The sequence below is a fragment of the Lactuca saligna genome, chromosome 2 (genome assembly GCF_052625555.1).
Source record: "Lactuca saligna cultivar CGN05327 chromosome 2, ASM5262555v1, whole genome shotgun sequence".
Classification (NCBI taxonomy): Eukaryota; Viridiplantae; Streptophyta; class Magnoliopsida; order Asterales; family Asteraceae; genus Lactuca; species Lactuca saligna.
The window spans coordinates 122,015,150-122,042,983 of NC_136418.1; the positions used below are offsets into that span (position 1 = coordinate 122,015,150).

General features: G+C 29.6%; 1 protein-coding gene and 1 pseudogene across 1 annotated transcript; one reads left to right on the forward strand and one right to left on the reverse strand.

Annotated features, from left to right (window-relative positions):
• Nucleotides 1-23,989, forward strand: part of LOC145030038 (uncharacterized) — a 43,027-nt pseudogene extending 19,038 nt beyond the window's left edge.
• A 298-nt stretch (nucleotides 23,990-24,287) lies between these two features.
• Nucleotides 24,288-25,435, reverse strand: LOC145029043 (uncharacterized). The gene has a single exon (XM_078977690.1). It carries the CDS (start codon nucleotides 25,414-25,416, stop codon nucleotides 24,514-24,516), a length of 903 nt encoding a protein of 300 aa, XP_078833816.1. The 5' UTR covers nucleotides 25,417-25,435; the 3' UTR covers nucleotides 24,288-24,513.
• Nucleotides 25,436-27,834: the final 2,399 nt, after the last annotated feature.

Below are 27,834 nucleotides of genomic sequence, written 5' to 3' on the forward strand. Positions count from 1 at the left end.
CCATGATCTGTTATGTTAGAATACTAGATGTCTGTGTGACTCTTGTATGTGGATGTGCTTGTATGCTTACCGGGCGGGGCATGCTGGTTATATTGTATGCTATTACATGTTATGCTTATATGAATTGTATGTGGGCGGGGCCTGTTATGTGAGTTTGGGCGGGTTTCGTTATGCGAGTTTGGGCAGGGCCCATTATACTCATTGAGCGGGGCCCACTATGCGATTGTGGGTAGCGATCATTACACATTGGGTGGGTCCCTTGTGTGTTATGTATGTATGGTATGTGGTATGTTGGGGAACTCACTAAGCTTTGTGCTTACAATTTTTAGTTTATGTTTCAGGTACTTTTGTTTCCAAAGGGAAGAGCTCGGGATGATTGTAAATCACACACCACCTCGCTTCGCATCTTGTGATTTACTCTGATATGATATGTTGATTGATACATTTATTTATCTGGATTTTATAATGATGTATTTGGGATATCAGTTTTATTATATTAAAAATGAAAATTTTCGATCTAATTTTGTGGGACGTTTCAATACAATGGTTTAATTTAGTTGATAATTTATTAAGTATTTAAATATATCTAAGTTGATATATTAAATTTGGGCAAGGTGTAAAAGAATATTGGAAGATGATGGGTGGATAGTGGAGTTTGAAACTAAGGCATTGCAACGTCTCGTCTTTCAAACCAAATTTTTAATTTTTAAAAGGTAATACTTCATTCAAACATTTGTTCATTTATTCCTAAGGAAAACCATTGTCTAATAATCAAAAGTCAACTATTATAATCAGAGTATAAAATAGAACATGCAGAATTCTTAAAACATTATGTCGGTGCGCATGTAAAGTCAAATCTTGCCTTTTCTCCCGATCTAATCAAGTAATTGAAAAATAATTAATCACCAACTATAAACCAAATCTTAGTGAGTTCCCCAAGATACCACATACATAATATACATACAATGCATACATATAATGTCCTTCAGCATAAAGTTGGTCCTCCCTTTTGGCCTTGAGCAGAAAGCTAGTCCACCCCTTTGGCCCTCAACATTAAATTGGCTACCCCTTTTGAGCTTTAACATAAAGTTGGTCCGCCCCTTTTACCTTCATAATAAAGTTGATCCACCTCGAGTATTTTGGCATTTAGCACAAAGTTGGATCGTCCCTAACTCACAACATGACATGTAAACACATATATTACATACATACAATTAAACAGCTTAACACAACAAAAAGCTAACTAAACTAGTGTACTTACCTATCAACACCCTATAATAAAACTACATCCTAACATATAGATGTTACGTACTATAATATGTAGTATGGTGAGAAAGCTCACTTGATTAATTACTCAAACGACTATCATTTATCCAATTGTTGGGGAGGTGTGCCAAACATGTATTAACCTATAGTACTATAACTGATCAATAACTATAGAAATCAATACTATTATCTAAATCCTTTACCAATCCCATCAAAACTGAAATGACTATCAAATATGGATTAGCCAGTCAAGACAATCAGGAGGCAAGACAATTTCAGTGTATAGCTTTTCTAAAATCCAACAACCAGGCCAATGTGTCTATCCTAGACACCTCTCCTATAAGTAGATCAATAAGTAATTTTAACTAGAATCAATGACTCATCTACTATAATAATGACGACTTAAGACTATAATCAATTGTAGATAAGTGTAACTTTCTTGATTTGATGAAATATGAATACCCACAAGCAAAGCTTTGATGCTTAGTTCCTTATATCCTTTAGAAACATGTAGAGCTTCGCTAACTAAACTATAGAACGAGAAGTCAAATCACAAGGGGGCCAAACTGCTCAATTGATTAAGAGAGAGAGAGAGAGAGAGAGAGAGAGAGGCTCTAGAAGCTAGAATGGTGCATAGACATGAGTATGTCAAACACTCTATTTATAGGGTGATTCTGGCACTATTCATGTATTCGTCTAATTATTCATCCGTCACTATTCATATGTCACTATTCACAACACTATTTATCCATCATTATTCACATCACTATGCATCTGTCAGTATGGCTGGGGAGGGTGCTGGTTCAGAATCTGCTATATTCATGTTATCTTCATATATTTGTAAATCTCTCATACGAACTCTATTTTCAACGTTCTTTATACCACGAGTTCGTATTTTCATTTATTACAACTTTCCTTTAGAATTCTTTGGTTAAAAATTAATATATTTTCACTTTATGTTTTTATGAACAAAGGTTTACATTCTTATATCTTGAAAAGTGAAATTGAGGTGTTACAAATCTCCCCCACTTACTAAGATTTCGTCCCTAGAATCTATCCAAATAAATATTGGCAGATGCAAATCAATTATGAGTCCATCTACATTACTTCTAGTGCTGCAAACTCACCTTTACCATCCTAATCATATTATGAAGCAAGGTCTTGACTTCCTATCTAAAATCATAACTACTATAGTTTCCTACCCAAGGTGTAAGATCCCTAAATTTCCAAACAAAAATTTTCATTTCAAACATGCAGTAATCATGTAAGAATAATCCAAAGTGTATCATAATGAAAATAATATCAGAGTACAAATCCCAAAATCACATAATGCGGAAAAGCACGGGCGGATACGATGCGATCAAGTCAGGTCCTTTCATTTCGTGCTGGAAGTACCTAAAACACAAATTGAAAACCATGAGCACAAAACTTAATGAGCTTCCCCCAAAATACCACATACCATACATGCATAACAGTCAAAACATAACTTGGTCTATTCTAACCCCTTCGGTATCTTTCTACTGGTATTGGGTTTATTTCATCCCCTTCAATATCTTTCAATTCGTACTAGGTCTATTTCACCCCCTTTGGTATCTTTTAACCGGTATTGGGTCTATTTCAAGTATTGTATCTTACAGACATGAAATTTTCACGAAGTCAACCATCATCCTACTAGCATAATCTAGTAGGCCGACATTGGTGCCTTCGACCCACCAGTACAATGGAGGAAACTCACCTCTATCGAAAGATAGCAAATCCCACACCCGAGTCCACTTTCTAATGGTTCCTCACGCTGAACATAATCAATACCAACCTTAGTTACCATCTAATGTTAAGCTCACATTCATAAGGCCTAACAATGGCCCAAGACCAAACTAAAGAACCTTAAGGCCCAACATAAGCCCAAGAGCTCTAGGGTGGCCTAAGGTCCATAAATGATCGAATACCATAAAAAGTTATAAAGCCCAAACTCAACAAAGCAAGAGCCCAACTAAACCCGAGCCCAAAAAAATCCAAAGCCCATAAAAGATCCTACGCATGGCGTACCTGGCTTGTACGCCCAACGTACGTAGCTGATCCAGAATCGGGGTGCTGGCCTAGTATGTGCAACGTACTAACGGGTACACCCATCATACTAGCCACACAACCAAACCCACTCCACATGATTTAACTCATTAAGTGTATAACAACCAAGCCTCAAGTCAACATCAGAACAAGGTCCTCAACCATAAAGTCGAAGACTTTAAGCTTTTACATGGCTTAAAAAGGTCAAATCTTGGATTTTAACAGACTAACTTCATGAAACAACCCTAAACCCTTGCATGGTTGAGCTGAATCCATCAAGACACCATTTTTATGTACAAGGTAAATCATAAACACTAAGATCTATCATCATAACCTTCAAGAGTATCTTATACTCTCAAGAAACATCTTAAGGGACCAAAACAAAGAGATCCTTCCCTCATCAGCCCTCCCCAAAACCCTAACTATCTAGAATTAAGAGATGAATCATCAAGGTAAGGACTTGATACCTTCTGAAGAATGATCAAGGTGGCTAAGTTTTGGATCCACAAGCTTTAACACCACAAGAGCAACTTCCAAGAGATCCTTCCTTCTTCAAGATCACTAAAAACACCAACAAAGGTCACTCATAAGCTCAAAACACTCAAATGAAGCTAGGGTTTCGTGGGAGGGCTGATAAGGGGGCAACCTCAAGCCTCATAATAGGGATTATATAGGGGTTAAACTCTAAAAATTAGGGTTTATTAATTCATAGCGTACGCCGAACATACATATCGTATGCCCAACGTATGAAGGTGCTTCCCCCATGTCCAAGTCAGGTGAGTACACCGTGCATACTCACATTACGCCTAGCATAATTACCCATTTCCATCTTTAATAATCAACACTTAACCAAAAATGCCAAGAAATATAATACCTCACAAAATGGATGTTACACAAGGTCTTGACTTCTGTGCAATCTAATTAAATTCGATATGATACCACTCACGACTAAGAATTCATCGGTTGAACTTCTAAAATTGGTATTGATAATCACTTCCAAACATAAAATTGTTGACCAATTCCTTCGATGAGGAACACTTCCAACCCATTATGAACTTAACACTTAGAAAAATCCATTCATAACAACTAAACGTAATCTACATTCCAGAATATGCCCAAAAGGGCTTCTTAAGCACATCAATGACCTTTCCAATAAATTAATCATTTCTCAAAATACTATACCATAACCTACCAAACAATAAATCACCAAAACGCTTCCTACAAGGTTCTAACTACCCATGTGCATAAAAACTCAAGTTGATGTCGAGAAATTCGTACACATGCAAGTTCACGATATGTCGTGCCACTATCTAACTATTGGGACTATAGACTCACGGAGAACCACCATTCTTATCATCATCCCACATCATTCTTGATGAATCACGATCAAAACCTCAAGGGGCCTGAAACTGTCATCCTAACGACTTGAAGTAACCCAGTCACCAACCCCTTGACATTTATCAATCACAACATGTCTCCGCTACTTAGCTTCTTGAGGATACAACTGACCCCATACAACCACAAATGTTAAAGTCTAACCGCTGCCTTTCATCAACCTACGAATTATACACACCAACTATTTTCTGACATCAACACATGAATGTTATAGATCGACTAGATTCATATATTAGCCCATAAACACACGACTATCAAACAAAAGATCACTAAACCAAACATGTAGTCAACCCCAAAGCCTAATATAATAACAAAACATCATCAAATGAATACATAGTTGTATATAGTTAGGAAACAATATAGATAGTTGAAAACTTGTTCCTACTTAATATATCAGACAAAAGCCATGCAATAAAGTTAGGCCAAGAGTTCTCAAGCTATCTCCTTCATTTCACATGCAACCCTTAAGAAATTCACTTGATGATATACCAATCTAACATAAACGTTAACTAAATGAATGTGTCTAGGAAAAATTACACTAGTTGTTTATAATCTCATGTGTTCTCTATAACACCAACCAAAACCACGCACCAAAAAAATTGAAAAGCATGAACAGATTTTTGATGATATCCTGCTGAACTACAACAACTCTTAATTCTAGTGGGAGACTTTAGAACCCTAACTGACATAATCATGATACCAAACCAGTTGGCGTGGCATCTCCAAACTAAGCCTCCCACAATCAAGGAAATATTCAAAACATTTGATGAAGGTTCACTCCCTTAACAAAAACCTTACCATTTCATGGTAAAGACCCTAGAATAACTGCAACTACCGACGATAACATCAAGACCAACTGATCGAACATGGATCAATAACTCGATCCAACAATCCTTTGTATATTGCTAATATAATAGCAAACCTCAGAAGGTATTACCACTTCTTTTAATGGACATAGTCCACCTTGAAAATCTCCTTCTAGGTGTCTGTTATCTCTCTTATACACACATCAGGTGATGAATCGAAAAGACCATGTGAAGAAAACATGTTCTCCTCTAACATCGATCCTTCCACAGTTAATATTTAGCATATGGTAAATAAATCCTTATTGCAAGCTAACCAAACTCTTCAAGTCTAATATATATCTTGAATAGTCCATCCTTCTTCGACACTAAAGCACTTGAAACTCCTTATAGGAAATTATCAGACCTAGCGAATTCCTTGTTAGTCAGCTCCTATGCTGCGAAGATGGCACAAACCTATATGGTTCTATTGGCTATCCGAGTGGTACCCAGGAATTCGATTAATTTCTGAATCCTACCAGACACTGGGAAGAAAAGTGTAACCATTCCTTGAAAAGCACATCGGGAAAACTTATAACATATGAGTATTCTAGTAGAATACTGCCTTCTCCTTTCATCCGCATAACAAAAATTGACACTAATAATACCTATGTACTTGTGCCACAACTTTACTGCACTTTGACGTTAAAATCAAAATTCAAGCATCCCCTCACACTCTTTCCTCAAATTTTTGGTTCTCCCCCACTCGGGTTTTTAATCATCATCTCCTACTACCCACAATCGATCAAAGACTAAGTTGGTTCTACCAATATGATTTATAGCTTCCTAATGTTTTGGAAGAAAACTCATGATTATCATATCAATAATATTGGTGTTCCCAATGTAGCATTACTGATCATGCCCAAAAAAGTGATCCTCTCGTGTAAGACGACCAAACACCAAACCATAAATTTGTCATTTTAGATAATTTGTTTATTAAATGGGAGGTGATTGTTAAAACTTGAAAGTGGGTACACATAAATTGCTGAAATGAGATGCTACATTCGATATTTGCACTTGGATTGAAGTCTTTCTACGAGGAAAGCAAATTTGGACGATATTGGCATAACTACTTCGTGGTTCTTATGAAAGTTTAGACATTCCTCTGTCTTTTGGGAGTGGCAATTAAAAAAGAAAGACTATTTACGATATTATTGTAGATAATTCTTTCAATTTATTTGTAAATGAGAACCGGAAAATTGTCACAAACTAATTTCTTGGATTGAAAACTTAGTTCTTATTATTTCTATATAATTTTTTCTCCTGCTCTAACTCTCCGCTAATGTCATGGTAAAATTACGCCATTACAATTAAAAAAACAAATGTTGAGACATAAAATATGTTAATAACATAAGTCAACATAAACCCTTAGAATAGTGTATAACTACTTTTACTATTTTAACATTAAAAATATACTATTACATATGTTCAAATAATTTAAATTAACTATATTTCACAATGTTTAATTGAATCTTGGCTAATGACAACTAAGCATTGGATGACCATTCTGTTTAATTCTTCTTTTATATATATATATATATATATATATATATATATATATATATATATATATATATATATATATATATATATATATATATATATATATATATATATATATATATATATCAGTGTTGTAAAAATCATGATTAGAGGACGTCTAACGATTAATCCCTCCATACACAATGAGTGTATCAGTAGAAAATGATGAAATTTTAACATCTTGAAGAAAGTATATCCTAATAGAAACAATTTGATGAATGATTAGTTTTTATTAATTACATTAACATATTTTGTTATGATATTAGTGATATTTACGAACTTTGTTATGATATTAGTCATATTTAATTTTTTTAAATTAACAAATTAGCAATTAGTGATTCCCAATTAGTCCCCGTCTAGCTAATTAATCTCTTAACTCCAGTCCACCGATTAGCTAACATCGAGTGTGTTTTACAAACTTGATATATATATATATATATATATATATATATATATATATATATATATATATATATATATATATATATATATATATATATATATAATTTCTATTATAATAAATAAAAAGTATATTCATATAATTGTTTGTATAATCTCAAAATAACTATGATATACATATTCAAGTGAACCCCTTTGCATTAGATGATAAGTCACCCCTCTAACTTTTATTTCTTCTCATAACAATGATATATGGTATTTCTATTATTATAACATTAGAATGTATTCTTACATATGTTTATAAAGAATGTGTTCGGTTTTGCCTTGCCGTTCTTGTTTTCGTGCACATTTTGGGTTGTACTTCAAGTCTTCAATGTATATTATGTTAGTTTGTAGTTTTATTAAACATGTTAAAAATAATCCACACGAAATTTTCTTGAGGCCTCATGAATATCTCAAGCATAAACACAAAGAGTAGACCTATTTTGTAAATAGACAAGATATACATGTATTGACAAAAGTTTTGGCCATTTGTTTAAAATATATGAGGTGTGTATATTTATATTTCCTTTGTCGAATTAAGTATGATATTTAAATTTAACTATAATAAGATTAATTAACATGTTACTCTAGATGTAGTGTGACTGTGATATAGATTTTGACACAGATTACTATATAGTTTGCTGTAAGATGTACGAATTGACGGGTTTATATTATGCCCAAATTTTTTGTGGGCCAGAGGTTTTTTAGGAGGCTTATTATCCGATGGCATATTAAAGTGTCAAGTGTGTTGAGCTTTATCGATTTTTTCGCATTCGTTGTTGATTACTGGATCCATTGTATTAGTTTATCACAATTAAACTTCTTCAAGAACTAAGTTGGGCTTAATAGCGGGCCATATTATACATTTTATTTTTCACTACAAGAAGTAGAGGACTAGAGACACACAAATTCGGTCCTATATATTTCCAGGCCGGTCTCGGTCTATATCAATATTGCCTTATAGTTTTTGCCTTCACTTTTTTTGGATTTAGGTTTAAATATAGAGATGCTATTATTTCCTTAATAAATATGATTACGATGTTATTAGTAATTAATAAATTAAATTTATTGAATAAATTATGTTAGTTGAATAAATCAAAATAATTGAAAATTAAATTATGAGTTATTAGTTTTCAGAAGACTCAAATGACTTCTATCCGAACAATATCAATGTTGTACTCTTTATTTGCGGACGATGGTTCAAGTCTAATACCATGAACATAGGTGGAATTATAGAATTATTTTAGAAGTAGATTAAATTTGTGGTTTTTTTTTTTTTTTTTTTTTAGAGGAAATGAAGTGAGAAATTGTTGGTTCTTTTGTCTATGTGACATAGAAAGTGAGAGGGGGTAAAAGTGGATATAAAAAGCCTATAATGCAACTACAAATCAAAGAGAAGATCTTTTTAAGAGAGGGCTTCTAGTGAGGCCTTATTAGGCATTTTTTACGTATTTTACTAGACCTGACAATTTGTGTTTTCGTGTTGTGTATATGTGTCATGCATGAATTTATACAACATAAATTATAAAATGTGTTTTGGATATCAAACACGTAATTAATCTGTGTAACATATGACAGGACATGAATAAACACGTTTTAACCGTGTTACATGAAAACATGGATTTACACAAATTTATACAAAAATTTATACATGTATTGTCTAATACCATTTTTTAAGCTAGGAAAACATGCATTCAGTTCGTGTTTATAAGTGTATGTACATGTCGTGTGCCTATACGTGTATATACGTGCCATGTGTCAAACGAATTTAATTCGTGTCTTATACGTGTTTAAACATGTAAATTCGTTTTTGACACATGTAAGACACGAAACACGGATTTAGAATTTATGTCGACATGAATAGACACGGAACACAAATTTAGAACCCATACACATAAAACTAGTGTCATGTCTGTGGCGTGTATCAAATTGTCAGGTCCACTTCCAACGTCGTCCATCAATTATTTAGCATAACATTTAGCTCACTCCCAGTCTTTGATACCAACACAATAACATCAGCAAAAACCATACACCAAGGCACCCCTTCACGAATGTCGCTAAACATTTCTTCCCAAATCAAACGAATATTAGGTCTAAGAGTTGATAGTAGATGTAGACCGATTTCCATTGGGAAAGATTACATTTCGCGCATACAAGTAGTAGACTGCTAGTATATATCCTGAGTAATCTCACATATCTCCATGTGACCCTTCTAACTTCTTGTACCATTTAAATTCTCTGATGTGGTACAATGTTGTATGCCTTCTCCAAGTCTATAAACACCATACCAAGATCCATATTTATTTCCATACTAGGTGAATACCCGCAAGTTGTGCAAAATACAACAATATATTTGAAATCTTTACAAATATATGTTTTTTTTAATATTTCAATGATGTTGTTGGCTCTTATATAATAAATCTTATGATAAGTTAGTATAATCATTGTTTATTTTGATTCATATGATAATATAGACATCTTTTAAAATTCTATAGTCTCAATTGTCTCAATGTCCTCTACATGCGGGTTATTCATGAATAAACTTAAATATAATATATGGTTTAATGGTATTTATAGTTGTTATGATTAATTAACTTTAAAAAGTTCATTTTCTTAAGATTTTAATTTCTATCATTATAATTATTTAAAACATCAAATATTGTTTTTGTTCTTAAAGGTAATAGTATAATTTTGTATATAATGTTAATTTTAACTATTGATGTTGTAAGTTATTTAAGATAACATATTTGAAAACTCTTAATTATTTTAATTTGGATTCAAAATTTTAACTTTTTTAAAATTTATGTGATAGATATTATTCGTTTCTTTAATTGTAACTATTTATAACTACAAACATTGTTTTTGTTTTAAAGATAACATTACAACTTTTTATATAATATTACTTTTAACTATTCTTATTATAAATTATTTTTAAGCTAATTATTTGAAAAAAAAAACTTAATTATTATAAAAAATAATTTCAAGGTTTTTTTTGTTAATTTAATATTACAATTTAGATGAACACTATCATTCATAACTTTTAAGCATTTATAAAAAAGTCTCTCAATTTTTTCAAATTTAACTGAAATTTTGATTCAAGTTTATCGTTTAATATTATATTGAAATTAATAATTTAACTATTTTGTATAAAATTATAAATCATTCAAAAGTTGTGACTTTAAAATGATAATTTCTCACATACAACAACATATCCATACTAATAAGTTAACTATAATATATTAAAAAATTAAAGTCATAATGTTATAAATAGAAGTAAAATATGATATTTTAATATTATAACTTAGTTAACTTATGATTAGAATTTAGTTTTTGCATTAATTTAACATTATTAAGAAATTTATAATAATTATTAGAAAGAAATTGAAAAGTCATGAAGGTTTATAGTGCATATGGTGCAAGTAAAAATGCATCATTTATCTATATCTATATCTATCTTTATCTATTTATCTATATATTTTTAAAAGAAACATTTTTACTTGTACATATGCATTTGAATATATATGAATCTATATACCTATCTATATCATACTATACTTACAAATGAGACATTTTTCCTATCATCTCTCCCCACAAATTTCCAAGCACCTCATGCATTTGAAACCCCCCACATTTTTACTTTCAAAGTAATTAATCACACATCATAAAAGGTTTTATAACTTATATAATATGTTTAATAAGCAATTAATTGATAGTCTACTATAAAAATGACATGCTCATTGAGTAGACACACAAATACAAATCACATACAAAATTCACAAAGAAAACAAGTTTAAAGGTTTTGTGCTTGTTTGAGGGTTTTAGACCATTTTTTGAGTCATATTATTATGTTAGAGTTTTTAATTTGTAAGTTTGTTATATACTAATTCTTTTTTTATATTTTTATTGATTTAAATATTCTTTTAAGACAATCATTGTATGTTGTGGTTAAAACTTTAATGTAAGTTATATGTTGTGAGAAGTGATATAGATAATAGTTAATTAAATATTGTATATATGTTTGTATGTTTGTCTTGCTTCAATGTAATAATTAATAAAAAATTATGGATATGCAATATTATCTATAGTATACATGTAAGTCTTTTTAAAATAAAAATTGTCAATCTTATCACTTTATATTTTAGTATATGTTTAACATTTTAATTATAATAATAAGTGTATTTTAAAAGTTTTCTTTCGTTTATTACTAATAATAATTGGTTTTAAAACTAATGAACCATAATTATAATTTATAAATAATAAAATCAAATTATAAAAATCATAGATATGTCATATTATCCATGCAAGTCTTTTTTGAAATGCAAATTGTCTATCTTATTAGTTTATTATTTAGTGTAGTTTTCACATTTTAGTTTATTATTTAGTGTATGTTTCACATTTTAATAGTAATATTAAGTATTTCTTAAAAGTCTTCTTTAACTTATTAATAACAATAAGTGGTTTAAAACTAAAGAACAACAATTTTAAATGATAATAACATCAATTTATAAATTACATAACGTTAATAACAAATAAATCGTATTTTAAATGAACATTATTATTGAAATTAGAAAATAATCGCATAAGTAAAAAATTTAACTTAATCAATCATAGCAATTGTTAAAAATAAATTGTAATCTCAATTTAACTAAAATATATCATAAATATATTTTTATAATCGTTAAAGGTTTTCAAATAAAAAGCATAAAATAACTTATAATAAAAATAGTTAAAAACAACTATATGTAACTGATTATATTGTTACCTTTAAAAAAAATGTTTGATGTTTTCAATAATTATAATGATAGAAATTAAAACGTTAAACAAATAAATTTTAAAATTAACAAAAGCAACAACTATAAATGACATTAAACCATATATTATATTTAACTTTATTCATTAGTAACTCACAAGTATAAATCATTCAAACTTTTGAGATTACATATATATATATATATATATATATATATATATATATATATATATATATATATATATATATATATATATGTTCAGTTTCATTTGAGACCATTCTAATTTTGTGAGACCGTGAAACCAAATCTAAAAGTAATTTTAAAATGCAAAATAAATGGAAAAATCCAAAAAATCTTTTTTTAAATATTATTTTTGGAACTTGAATTAACTAAAAAAAATATAAATATAAATATAAATAAATAAATAAAATATAAAAAAAATCCCGTTTTTTTTTTTTTTTTTTTGAAAAATACATAAAATATTCTAATAGAATATTACACTGACATATTCTAAAAAATAATTTTAAAATGGAAAATAAATGGAAAAATCAAAAACTTCTTTTTTTAAATATTATTTTCGGAACTTTAATTAACTAAAGAATATTACACTGTACATATTCTAAAAAATAATTTTAAAATACAAAATAAATGAAAAAATCTAAAAATTCTTTTTTTAAATATTATTTTCGGAACTTGAATTAACTAAAAAAAATAAAAGAAAATTAAAAAAAAAATCCGTTTTTTTTTAAATAAGTGAAATATTCTAATAGAATATTACATTGTACATATTCTAAAAAATAATTTTAAAATGCGAAATAAATGGAAAAATCCAAAAATTCTTTTTTTAAATATTATTTTCGGAACTTGAATTAACTAAAAAAAAATGCATCTTATGGTCTCACAAAATATAGATGGTCTCAAATGAACCTAACCCTCTCTCTCTCTCTCTCTATATATATATATATATATATATATATATATATATATATATATATATATATATATATATATATATATATATATATGATCATATAATTCAAAATTATCAATATATTATATCAATTTAGTATACGAATTATTATATCAAATTTAACAACAATGTTATTGTTATATTTAAAAAAACATATATTTTTAAAGATTTCAACTATATATATTCCTATCACCACATTTATTTGAAACACCCATGACTTTTCAATTTCTTTCTAATAATGATAATAAGTTGGTTAATAAGGTTAAATAAATATCAAACCTAAAGTATAATCATATATAAACTAAATTTCAGTATTAAAAAATATATTTACTTCTACATGTAAAGTTATGTTTTTTAACTTTTAACATATTATACTTAACTTATTAATTTTAATATATTATTGGATATAAACTATTATCATTTTAAAGCTATAACTTTTGAAAAATTTGCATAAAATACTTAAATTATTAATTTAAATATAATATTAAAGGGTTAACTTAAATATAAATTTTAGTTTAACTGAAACAACCCAAATAATATTTTATAAATACTTAAAAGTGATAAATTATAGTGTCTTTCTAATAATGATTATAATTTGGTTAATAAGGTTAAATAAATATCAAACCTAAAGTCATTGTTGCAAAACTTGGCCTACTCGGCCGAGTACTCGGCCGATTACTCGGAATCGGCCCTCCACCGAGGCGAGTAATGTCAACTCGGCCAAAAAAATCGGATTTAGTCAAAATCGGCCAAAAATCGGTCAAACTCGGTCAAAAATCGGACAAACTCGATCAAACTCGGGCCTACTCGGTCAAACTCAGCCAACTCGGTCAAAATCGGTCAAACTCGGTCAAAGGGTCAAAATTGACATAAAAAGAGAAAAAAATCAAGAATTTCAAGATTAGTATGTATAATGCACTTAATGATTTATTATTTAACACAAACATGTGATTATTACTACATATATATCTTAAATTTTCAGTAATTATCCACGTAGTGAGACAATTATGTGTATTTCAGTTTTTATGTATTCACATGTATCTAATTTTGGTTATATATTTCAATCAAATTATGATTTTAACTTATGATTTTGACATATATAATTTTCCAACAAATATTTCTACATGAATTACCGAATCTGAGTACTCCCTGAGTACCCCCGAGTACTCGCTACTCCCCAGTCGGCCGAGCAGGTACCGAGTAGCGAGTTCTACAACCTTGCCTAAAGTGTAAACATAAATAAACTAAATTTCAATATTAAAATAATATCTTTACTTCTACTTATAAAGTTATGACTTTAACTTTTAACATATTATACTTAAATTATTAAATTTAATATGTTTTTGTTTGTAAACCATTATCACTTTAAATCTATAATTTTTGAACAGTTTGGAAAAAAATACTTCAATTGTTAATTTAAATATAACATTACAGTGTCAACTTAAATATAAATTACAGTTTCATTTAAAAAACTCAATGAATATTGTGTGAATAGTTAAAAAGTGATAAAATGTAGTGCTAAATACAAAAACTAAATTGTAATCTTAGTTTAACTAAATATATCTGCTAAAGATATTTTTATAATCGTTAAAAATTTTCAAATAAATAACTTAAAATAACTTACAATAGATGTATATATTATTATATAATTCAAAATAATCAATATATTATATCAATTTAGTATATGAAATAACATAGCAAATTTAACAACAACGTTATTGTTATATTTAAAATAAACATATATTTGTAAATATTTTTACTATATAGGTCTTTCTGCGCAATACACGGACATTTGCCTAGTATATCTTATAAAGCTGACATTTTTCCTTTCAACACAATCTTTTGAAACTCTCATGACTATTTAATTTCTTCCTAATAATGGTTATAAGCTAATTAATAAGGTTAAATAAATATCAAACATAAAGTGTAATCATATACAAACTAAATTTCATTATTAAAAGAATATCTTTACTTCTACTTATAAAATTATGTTTTTTTGTTAACTTTTAACGTATAATATTTAATTTATTAGTTTGAATATATTGTTAGGTGTAAACAATTAACATTTTAAAGCTACAACTTTTGAACAATTTGTATAGAATACTTAATTTATAAATTTAAATATTACATTATTGGATCAACTTAAATATAAATTTTAGTTTAACTTAATTAACCCAAATTATATTTTGTAAGTAGTTAAAAATGATAAATTGTAGTGTCCTTGTAATAATGATTATAAGCTGGTTAATAAAGTTAAATAAATATCTATCCTAAAGTGTAATCATAAACAAACTAAATTTCAATATTAAAAAAACATCTTTACTTCTACTTATAAAGTTATAACTTTAACTTTTAATATATTATACTTAATTTAATAGATTTAATATGTTGTTGTATGTAAACCATTATCAGTTTAATGCTATAACTTTTGAACAGTTTGGACAAAATACTTAAATTATTAATTTAAATATAACATTACCCATTTAAATATAACATTACATGGTTAATTTAAATATAAATTTTAGTCCAACTTAAACAACCCAAAAAATATTTTATAAATAGTTAAAAGTGATAAATTTTAGTTCTTTATAATAATGATTATAAGTTAGTTAATGAGGTTAAATAAATATCAAGCCTAAAGTGTAATTATAAATAAAATAAATTTCAATATAAAACTAACATATTTACTTCTACTTATAAAGTTATATTTTTAACTTTAAACATATTGTACTTAATTTATTAAATTTAATATGTTGTTGTATGTAAACCATTATTAGTTTAAAGCTACAACTTTTGAACAATTTGGATAAAATACTTAACTTATTAATTTAAATATAATATTAAATGGTCAACTTAAATATAATTTACAGTTTCACTTAAAAAACCCAAAGAAAATTTCACAAATAGTTAAAATTATAAATTGTAGTGCTAAATGTAAAAATTAAATTTTAATCTCAATTTAACTAAAATATTTCCTACAAATATTCTTATAATAATTTAAAGTTTTCAAATAAGTAGCTTAAAATAATTTACAATAACACAAGTTAAAAATAACTCTATATAAATGGTTATATTGTTAACTTTAAAATAATTTACAATAACAACAACTATAATTAACATTAAATCATATATTATTTTTTATTTTCATTCATGAGTAACCTAATTATAGAAGTCATTCAAACGATTATATATATATATATATATATATATGGAAAACAAAAAAAACCATAAAAAAACCCTAAAAATAATAAAAATACATAAAAAAAATACTTAGAGATCACAAAAAAATTTGAGTTTTTTTAATAAAAAATCGCAGGTTTTTCTTAAAATTCGCTGAAAAAAAAATAAAAAATCAATTTTTTTTTTTGTAAATTTTTTTTTTCAAAATTTTTGTTCACCGATTTTGTATAAAAAGCTGCGAATTTTTCAAAAAAAAAACTTTCAATTTTTTTTTTTGTGATGTTAAATATTTTTTTTTGCATTTTTATGATTTTTAGGGTTTTTTAAGGGTTTTTTTGTTTTCTAAATAACCCTTCCACACACATATATATATATATATATATATATATATATATATATATATATATATATATATATATATATATAATTCAAAATAATCAATATATTATATCAACTTAGTATATACAAATTATTATATCAAATTTAACAACAACATTATTGTTATATTTAAGAAAATATATATTTGTAAAGATTTCAACAATATATGTATTTCTGTGCAACAAGCGAGAATTCGCCTAGTCTTTATATCTTATAATAGAGACATTTTTCTATACTTATAAAAGAAACATTTTTACTTGCACCACATGCATTTGAAACCTCTGTGACTTTTCAATTTCTTTCTAATAATGATTATAAATTGGTTAATAATGTTAAATTAATGCTAAAACAAAATTCTAATCATAAATTAAGTAAACTACAATATTAAAGTATGATAATTTACTTTTATTTATAAAATTATGACTTTAAATTTTTATCATATTATAGTTAACTTATTAGTTTAAAGTCACAACTTTTGTAAAATTTATGATTTTATGCAAAATAGTTAAATTATTAATTTCGATATAATGCTAACCGGTTAACTTCCATTAAAATTTCAGTTAAACTTGAAAAAAAATCAAAAAACAATTTTATAAATACTTAAAAATTATAAACTATAGTGTTAAACATAAATGGTAATCGTAAATTATCAACAAAAAAACATCATAAATGGTCCATGTGGTTTCCCAAAATCTGAAGTTTGGTTTAAAAACGTCATAGATGGTCCCTATGCTTTCAAAACTTTTGACGATTGGTCCTTATTGCTAATTCCGGTAAGTTATGTCCGTTAGCTGAAGGGCATTTTTGTCATTTCACAACTACGAGGACCATTTATGATGTTTTCTTATATTTAAAAAAAAATTTAAATATAATCCCTTCTTTCTCTCTCTCTCTCTCTCTCTCTCTCTCTCTCTCTCTCTCTTGTTTTGACCTCCGGTAATGGAAGGGAATGAGGAACCGACGATTTCACAAATTCTCACCCTCCTCCTGTCGAAACACCACCCAAACACCCTTAGTAGTTTCTATTCCCGATTCCCCTCTCCTTCTTTTCTTCCTTGACTCACCGAAAAAACGAAACAGAAGGAAGTAGGTGGTTGCCTCCATTCCAGCCACCCTTCCTCCGGCTGCTGAGAAATCCCACGAAACGCCACCTACTGTCGTTTTCGATGTCCTTTTTTTTTGTAAAATCTAGCATCGATGGTGCTCTCCATTAGTCAACTGTTGCTATTGTTTCCTTTTTCGGTTCAATTGCTGCCGGAGACGAGTTCGAAGAGGTCAAAAGGATTGCTGGAAAAATGGGCTCCCCTTCATCGTGATTCCTCAACCACCATCGATCTACCCCTGTTGTTGCTTCTGATTCTGTTATTCTTCTTGATTCGTCGTAAGGAGATGTTCATATATCGATGACGACTTCATCTTCAATTAGGGATTTCGTCTTCATTCTTCAGTTAGTGTTTTCTGCTTCAAATTTGTTCATCGATCTGTAGATTTTTTGGGTTCTTAAGTTCTAAAAACTGTTTTTTGTTGCTCGAATCGAGTTGGAAAACACACACACATAGAAATGTTTTTGTTCATGAAATCATCGATTCTACTGTGTTCTTAATGTTGTATGTATGAGATAGATGGAGTGTATTGATTGATTTTTGATTCTCAGATTACAAGAACACATACATGTTGTAGTTTTATCTCCATATTGAATTTTCGAAAATCGGAGCATCAAAGAAATGGATTTGGAACACACATAAAATTACAATAACACATATAAAAAATATGGAACATGAACACATACAAATACAAAACCTGAACTCAAGAACTTAAATTTCTATTTGTTTGTAAGCAAGAACAAGTTTAGGTTGTACCGTACAACCTGTTAAAGCTTTTTCAGATCTCTAGAGAGAGAGAGAGAGAGAGAGAGAGAGAGAGCTTTTCCATATTTAATTTTTTCTTTTTAAAAAAAATATGTAAGAAAACATCATAAATGCTCCCTATGGTGGTGAAATGAAGAAAATGCCCTTTAGCTAACGGATAGAACTTAACGGAGTTAGCAATAATGACCAATCGTCAAAAGTTTTGAAAGCACACGGACCATCTATGACGTTTTTAAACCACGGGGACTAAACTTCAGATTTTGGAAAACCACATAGACAATTTATGATGTTTTTCTTAACAAGTAGCTTTGATGGCAAAAGCAAGTGCACATTCCTTAAGATCTTTTAACGGAGAAAAAAGTATATTTAAGTTGATAATTCAAAGATGTTGAAATGCGCAAGTATTTAATTTGGAACAAAAAACTTGCACATGTGGTAAATGAGAGTCATTTAAGTATCCTTGTTCTCATGTCTTGAGTGCATCTGCAAAACTCTATTTGAATAGTTCACAATATGTTGATAAATTGTACTCGATTGAATATTATTGTGCTACTTGAGCATCTAAGTTCTCCCCGCTTCCTCATGAAGCGTATTGGACTCAAGCACCATTTAATGAATTACTTCCAATTTTAAGACTATTACAATATAAAAAAAGTCGTTCTCGTTCAACAAAACAAAAAAAAATGAGATGGATATTAAATAAAGAATGAAGAAATACCAATCTTTGTGAAATTTGTAGTCAACCGGGACATAATGGAAAACGATGTTCGTCTATGCCAAGATTGTTTTAATATATATATATATATATATATATATATATATATATATATATATATATATATATATATATATTATTTGTTGTGATTATTCTCTTTTTTTTTCGTTAGTTCAAGTTCAAACTGATTGTGATGTTTTTCTTTTTATAATAAACTATATCGGAGTTTTTTTGTGGTGTTTTTTTTTTTTGTAAGAAACAACGTTGATTTTTTTTTTGTTTTTGTTTTTTTACCTTAAAAACATTGTATGTGAATGTCGGAGTTTTTGCACCTTAAAATACATTGTATTTTTAATTTATTATGGGTAAAACTTGATGGTCAAATTAAGAATTGTATAAGAAAAATGGATATTAAAAAAGAACAGAAATAAAAAAGATAAAAAAAAAATTGTTATTTAAAAAAAAGTAAGAAAAGGCAAAAAAAAAAAAAAAAAAAAAAAAAACCCTAAAATAAAAGCTGTTATTAAAAATATATATATATATATATATATATATATATATATATATATATATATATATATATATATATATATATATATATATATATATATATAAACAGTAAAAAGATTGAATAAAAGAGAAAAATAAAGATAAAAAATGAAAACAGAAAAGTAAAGAAAAAAAAACCATTTTGATAAATATTTTTGAAAGAAGTAAATATTTTTTTTCAACCACCTTTTTATAATCAATAACTTTCCCTGACAAGGACTTTTCTTGTAGTGAAGATCATTGTTTAAATCATGTCACCACAAAAATTTTGTTAGTATTCTGCGGCCTCTAACATGGGCAGTGGCAGAGGCAATGTAGGAGTGGGGTGTGTGGACCCCACTTAATTTATATTTTTCAATATTAATTTTTTTTAATAAAGGTGACCCCCCTTTGACTTTAGATGGCACCCGATGCTTCCCTTAAATACCTAAACCTGTTTCCTTATCAGTTTTTAATGGATCTTCTTCTTTCTTTTTAACCTAGCCACACACACAGTCCACCAAATCAGATTCCGACTCTGCCGGAAATCAGAAAGGATATTGTCGCCAGAGTCAGATGCCGACTGTCTGAGTGCGCTTCCGACCTCTGACCTCTACTTCCCTTGTTCTCTCTCTTTCTCTCTCTCTCTCTCTCTCTCTCTCTCTCTCTCTAGCTCGGTAAATCCCTATCTTTAAATATACTTTGATTTTATTAGAGGAAATTGATTTTTGTTGGTTTAAAAGCTTCTATGTTGTTTTGTGGAATTGTTACTCTTATTTTGTTTTTATTGAAATCAGTTAATATTTGGTTGTATTGTGAATTTTTGGATTTTTGTGGGTAAATTCAAATAATGTCGGCAGTGAGTGTAATTGGAAATTTTTAATTTTTGTTTTGGGATCAGTTGGTGGATCCATAACTTGTTTTGTTATTGTTAGCAGAAAAAAAAAATACTTAAATAATATATAGTTTCATTTGTTTGTCCCCTGTATGCATTATGAATTTGATTTGTTTCATAGTTAAATATAAGAGATTGCCAATTGAGTTTTATTATATCAATAAATTATAAATTGTAAATTTCTATTAACAGATCAATGGAAAGATATATGAAAAGACGGATATCAATTGATGATGCATCTTCATCCGAGATTGCTTCCAATGAAATTCCTCAATCTAGCTCTATTCCATCGGTTCCGGTTGAAATGGATTTAAGTGAAACCCTTAGGATCCATCTGACAGATTTTTTTTCAGATTATCACCCTAATCAAAGAGATGAAATAAGGCGAAAATATTTGATTAGAGGACCTTGTCAACCACGTGATCATACATTTCCAACAAAAAAGATAAGAGGTAGGACAAGATGTTTCAATCCGGCTTGGTTTGATCACTGTCAATATAGTAAATGGTTGGAGTATAGTAAAAAAACAAATGAAGCCTTTTGTTTGTGTTGTTATTTATTTAAAGATGTGACAAGTAAAAGTAGCGGCGGTGCTGCTTTTGTAACAGAAGGTTTTAGCTGTTGGAATAAACCGGAAAGACTTAAAACTCATGAAGACAATTTCACTAGTTCCCATTCCATAGCACTTGAAAAATGTGAAGATTTGATGAGACAAAATCAATTTATTGCCACTACTCTTCATAAGCAAAATGATGCCATAAGGAATGAACATCGAATCCGATTAAATGTTTCCATTGATACTTCTAGATGTTTATTAAAATGTGCATTGCCTTTTCGTGGTCACGATGAGTCTGAAATGTCTCTTTTTAGAGGAAATTTTTTAGAAGTATTGAATTTGGTTCGGGATCAAAATGAGAGTGTATGGAAAGTTACGTTACAAAATGCTCCGGGGAACAATCAAATGGTGGCTCCAAGTATTCAAAAAGACATTGCTCGTTGTTTTGCACAAGAAGTACTTAAATCAATTTTTGAAGAAATTGGTGATGATGTTTTTGCTTTATTAGTTGACGAGTCCAGCGATATATCTAAAAAGGAACAAATGGCAGTGGTTTTACGATATGTTACATGTGGGATTGTTAAAGAATGGTTTATTGGTCTTGTTCATGTTAAGGATACATCTGCATTGTCTTTAAAATCTGCCATTGATTCTTTATTTTCTGAATATGGATTGAGTTTGACGAAGATCAGGGGTCAAGGGTATGATGGAGTAAGTAATATGAGTGGGAACTTTAATCATTTAAAATATTTAATCATGAGAGAAAATACGTCTGCATATTATGTTCATTGCTTTGCTCACCAACTTCAGCTAGTCATTGTGGCAGTTGCAAAAAAACATCACGATGTTGGAGTCTTTTTTGATATGCTATCTGTTCTAATGAATGTTGTGTGTGCTTCTTGTAAACGTACATATATGATGCACGAAAGTCAAAAAGATAAATTAGAAGAATCCATCGGTCGTGGTGAAATTGAAACTAGAAGTGGATTAAACCAAGAACTTTCTCTTACTAGAGCCGGAGATACACGTTGGAATTCTCATTACAAAACTCTATCATGTTTAGTTGGTTTATTTTCATCTGTTACCGATGTTCTTGAATATGTTGAAGATGAAGGCCTTAATAGTTTTAGTCAACATCAAGCAAGTGGTCTTTGAATATATCTTCGATCATTTGATTTTGTATTCCACTTGCAGTTCATGTGAAGGATACATCTGCATTGTCTTTAAAATCTACCATTGATTCTTTATTTTCTGAATATGGATTGAGTTTGACGAATATCAGGGGTCAATGGTATGATGGAGCAAGTAATATGAGTGGAAACTTTAATGGTTTAAAATCTTTAATCATGAGAGAAAATAGCATATTATGTTCATTGCTTTGCTCACCAACTTCAGCTAGTCATTGTGGCGGTTGCAAAAAAACATCACGATGTTGGAGTCTTTTTTGATATGTATATGTTCTAATGAATGTTGTGTGTGCTTCTTGTAAACGTACAAATATGATGCACGAAAGTCAAAAAGATAAATTAGAAGAATCCATAAGTCGTGGTGAAATTGAAACTAGAAGTGGATTAAACCAAGAACTTTCTCTTACTAGATCCGGAGATACACGTTGGAATTCTCATTACAAAACTCTATCACGTTTGGTTGGTTTATTTTCATCTGTTACTGATGTTCTTGAATATGTTGAAGATGAAGGCTTAATAGTTTTAGTCAACATCAAGCAAGTGGTCTTCGAATATATCTTCGATTATTTGATTTTATATTCCACTTGTAGTTGATGTTGAAAATTTTGGGGATCACAAACATATTGTCGCAAGCTCTACACAGAAAGGATCAAGATATCGTGAATGTTATAAGTTTGGTGAAATCAACCACTGCAACGTTAAAAAAGATGAGAAGTTATGGGTTTGATGCACTTATATTGGAAATCATCTCTTTTTGTGAGAAAAATGGCATTCGAATGGTGAACATGGAAGAAGTTTATGTTAACCCAAGAGCCGGAAGACAATATACCGATATCTCCAATCATCGTTATTACGAGATTTTTTTTGTTTTAAAATGGTTTTGGGTTTGCAAATTCAAGAGTTCAGTGATCGTTTTGATGAAGTAAGCTCCGAATTGCTTATTTGTATGACGGGTTTGAATCCACATGATTCATTTTGTGACTTTGATCCATCAAAGTTACGGAAGTTGATGGATTTCTATCCACATGATTTTAGCTATAAAGATAGGTTGGATATTCTAAATGAACTTTCGGTTTACCCCAATCGTATGCAACAAGATGGAAGATTTGCAACTTTGAAGAACATATCCGACCTTGCTAAAGTGATGGTGGAAACCAAGATGCATCAGTTCTTTCCTTTGATTTATCCTTTAGTGAAATTGTCATTGGTTTTGCTGGTTGCAACCGCAACGGTGGAGAGATGTTTTTCTGCGATGATGCTTGTAAAGTTGGATTTACGGAATCGAATTTCGGATGATTTTCTATATGATTGTGTCATTTGTGTGGTTGAAAGAGAAGGATTTTCAAAGATTATAAATGAAAATATTATCAAACGTTTCTTAGTTATGTGTCCTCGTAGATTTCAACTGTAAAATGACATTTAGTTGAAGCTTTTAATGTTATTCTACTTTTTCATAAAAAAATTATTATTATTTTCAATTGGTCAAACGGTCAATTATACACACACTCAACTTGGGTCTTGAGGCGTTTATCATTTTGTTTTTTAAATTACCATGCAATGAACTGAATAAATGTTTGCATTTCCTACTGCATGTTTGAGTGTAGTTAAATGTTGATTGCAGTGTAAATTAAGCAACACATTTTACCGACTAAATTGACAGAATGAGGGTCACAGTTATCTGCTAAATAAAAGCTCTCGACATGAACTCGTTATTTCCTAACTCACCACTTATTACCATCTGTTGATTGCATATTGAAACGTCTGTAGTAGCAACGTACCATACACTTTATACAGAACTTTTACAACATATGCTTGTTTATACTTTATAGTAACTCGACAATGCCATAGGCAGGTAACATGTTATTAGATGATTCGACACTCAACCAAACAAAATCTGAGAAAACATATATAATCACGTCACTACAGGTTTCATTTTTATGCACTTTGAGCTTCTAAAAAGGCATTGAAATCCTCACGAGCCTTTCGCAAGCGAGGTGTGATGCACGTTGGCGATGTTGGTTGTGACGTGGGAGAAGATGTTGAAAAGCGAACATGGCGATCCTCCTGTGATTTTCTTTCCACTGATCCCGCTTTGGTCTTAAGAACTCCTTTCACACCACCCTTGTTGAACACAAAAGCTGAATTCATGGGCAAAGAACTATCACTTACGCTTGTTCTTATCAACTCCAATGGAAGATCAAAGTAGAGAGTAGTTGAATGCTCATCATCGCAATGGATAGCCGAGGACCTCCATGATCCACACTCAAATTTCTCAAGTGAAATCCTCTGTGAGATCATTTGTCTCGATCCTTCGGGCTCCACTCTTCTGGCTCTCACTGGCTTACCCTTACCAAATCCAGGTAAAAACAAGCAAAGAGCTCCGCATTTAAAGTCCATGTCGTTAGGTTTTTTACCCTTTTTCACGATGGTTTTTCCATTCTGACCATTGCCATTCTTTGTCGAAGACATGTGTTCTCCACTCGTATTAACTGATACCCAAGGATCGCAACCACTATATGGCACAGATGATCTATGTTCGCCACCAGATTTGCTTCGTTGAAGGCGATTGTTGGAAAGACTGGTGAGAGGAGAGCGAGATAGGGAAGTGTTATGATCCGGTGTTTGATTTCGAGTATCATCTCTGATCCTGGACGAACCACCAATGCGAGGTGAATTCGGGAGGGATCCGGAGGTGTTAAGGAACTTGTACGTGGTGGGAAACGAAGGCAATGCTTTAATGGGAGTTGACTTTGATTTTTGGGTGGTTTCTCTCATGGATCTTGGATCTATGGATACCTGCTTCTCTGCGTATGAGCTGACGTTGATGGACATCTTCATGAACCTTAAATAATCTTTATAGAACAATGGAGTTACAAGTGAAGAACGCAGGATGTGTATATATACTTGAGAGCTGGGGAGTTGATTGGATGAAGGCTTTTCAATGAGCTAAAGAGTAGTGATGCCCATGTCTTTCACTTGTAAATGAATAATAAAATAGAAGTCAAATAGATAACTTGTTCGCACGTACACAACAATTGGCATTTATTCTCTTTTAACAAGAACGTATATTATAAATAAAAGGAATTGTAAAAAGATTATGTTTATAACCTTTTTTTTTTTGAAAGTTTTTTGTATGGAAACAATTTCATCAATCCTCAAAACTACAGAACCTAAAAAGCTATCGAACTATGTACGTATGTAATATCCAATCAAAATAGTTGTGATGAAAACTGTCCATGTTTTATTTTGTTTTGTTTTTTAAAGTAAGATCTAAAAAGGTTTTAACATGTAAAAAACGTCCTTTTAAAAAGGAATCATTGTTTTTTTAGTTGATGAAAAAAAAAAAAAAAACTATTTAAGTGTAATCGATGCTAATTGACATCTTTTTACCTTATTAATAGATTGTATTCTCTTTATAATATTAATTTTAATTTGAGTAAATTACTAAAATCATCCCTGTGGTTTGATCAAAATTGCACGTTTGGTTCCTAATTTTTTTTTATGCACTCGGATCGTCCCTGTAGTTTGATTTTGTTGTGTTTTTCGTCCCTATGGTTTGGTAAAAGTTGCATGTTTGGTCCCTAACTTTATTTATGTAAGGGATGAAAAATGCAACAAAATCAAACTATAGGGACTAAAAACGCAACAAAATCAAACCACAAGGACGATCCGAGTGCAAAAAAAAAGTTAGGAACCAAATGTGCAATTTTGACCATAACACACGGACGATTTCAGTAATTTACTCTTTTAATTTAGAAACACTACTCATCACTTGTACTTACCACTCTAACAAGGTATCTCATTCGAAAACGGAATTGTCTCCACGGGTTTTAATTCCAAAAATTTCAGAACTATGGTACGATTGGATATTAAAATTATCTTTATAGTTTTTTTTGTAGGAAATTAAAATCATCATAATAAGGCTTTGACTTACGGTTATGATGGAGATGGTGGTAAGATTTTTGTGGCTGTGAGGATGTGACGTCTCCTATTTTTTACAATCAAATAAAAATTTGTTTTTATACTTTAAATATCATATTGTTTTTAATGCAGAAAAATCCCAGTTTAAATAAAACATTTTGAGATAACAAATATTGTTTCAAATCCCAAAATCATTAAGGATGACATAATCAATACCCAACATAGGTTACAACGTAAAGAAATACAGGTCCTGAATATTGTCATATGTTTGTCACTTTATTCACTCGACATTATATTTAAGTTCCAGCAGTCTTAGTATTGCTACGTGTGATGCATATAATTTGAGTGGTTCAAATTTAGGAACCTATTGAGACACTGTTAAATGTCATTTTATGCATATAATATAATAAATTTTATTAGTGTTTTACATCATAATTTATGTTTTTTCATGTTCATTAGTTTAAATAATGTCCATCAAATTTATTTGGTCAAAATTCTTGTATTGCTCATGTTTTTATGTCATTTTCAGATATTTCGAGTGAAGTGATACTTTGGAATCAACTTGGATGCATAATTGGAGCTTAATAGAGCTAAAATACCAGAAGAAGCTGGAACTTGGGTTAGATTTGCTGAAACTGAAGAGTTTGCGTTCGAAACGCGCATTTTATGATTTATATGATCGTGTTTTTCACCATGTGATTGTGCTTTTGATCGTGCTTCATCTTCAAAACTTTTCTATGCCATAAATCAAGTTTCGGGACTTCAAAGGACTTACACGATCGTGTTTTTTTCTATAAAACACGATCGTGTTTTTGAGAAAAGTGTCCTAAATAGCATTGTACTTCATGGAACGTGAAAACCGGGGATTTTCGGGACTTTTGGGCAAAAACACACAATCATGTTTTTTTAAGAAATCATGTTTTTTTGTTGTTGACTCATATACAACGAACTCCTATCTAATTAATTTAAACCCTAGGTGCTCCCAGATGACCAAAAACGATTTTTAGGTGATATTTCTCCGTTTTCCTCAATTTCTAAGGATCTGAAGGTTGTCGACCGACTCTCTTATTTAGTTTAGTAAGATTTAGTGTTTCATTTTTCTTTTCATTGTTGTAAATCAAATTTTAGCCATGGCTGTCTAAATCCTAGATTTTAGTTCTGCAAGATTAGTACTTTTTATGTAATCAGTCATTAGACTTGGTTTTTTATAGTATTATTTTAGTTATTTCAGTTTTGTACTTAATGAATGATTGATTTTGATACTTTTAGGCCGATCACCAAATTTAGGATTAAATCAATCTAGTTAATCAGTTGTTGAAATCTATAATTGTTTTA

Excerpts from the sequence above, each read along its gene's own strand:
- LOC145029043 (XM_078977690.1), bottom strand. The coding sequence starts at position 25,416 with ATGAAGATGTCCATCAACGTCAGCTCATACGCAGAGAAGCAGGTATCC.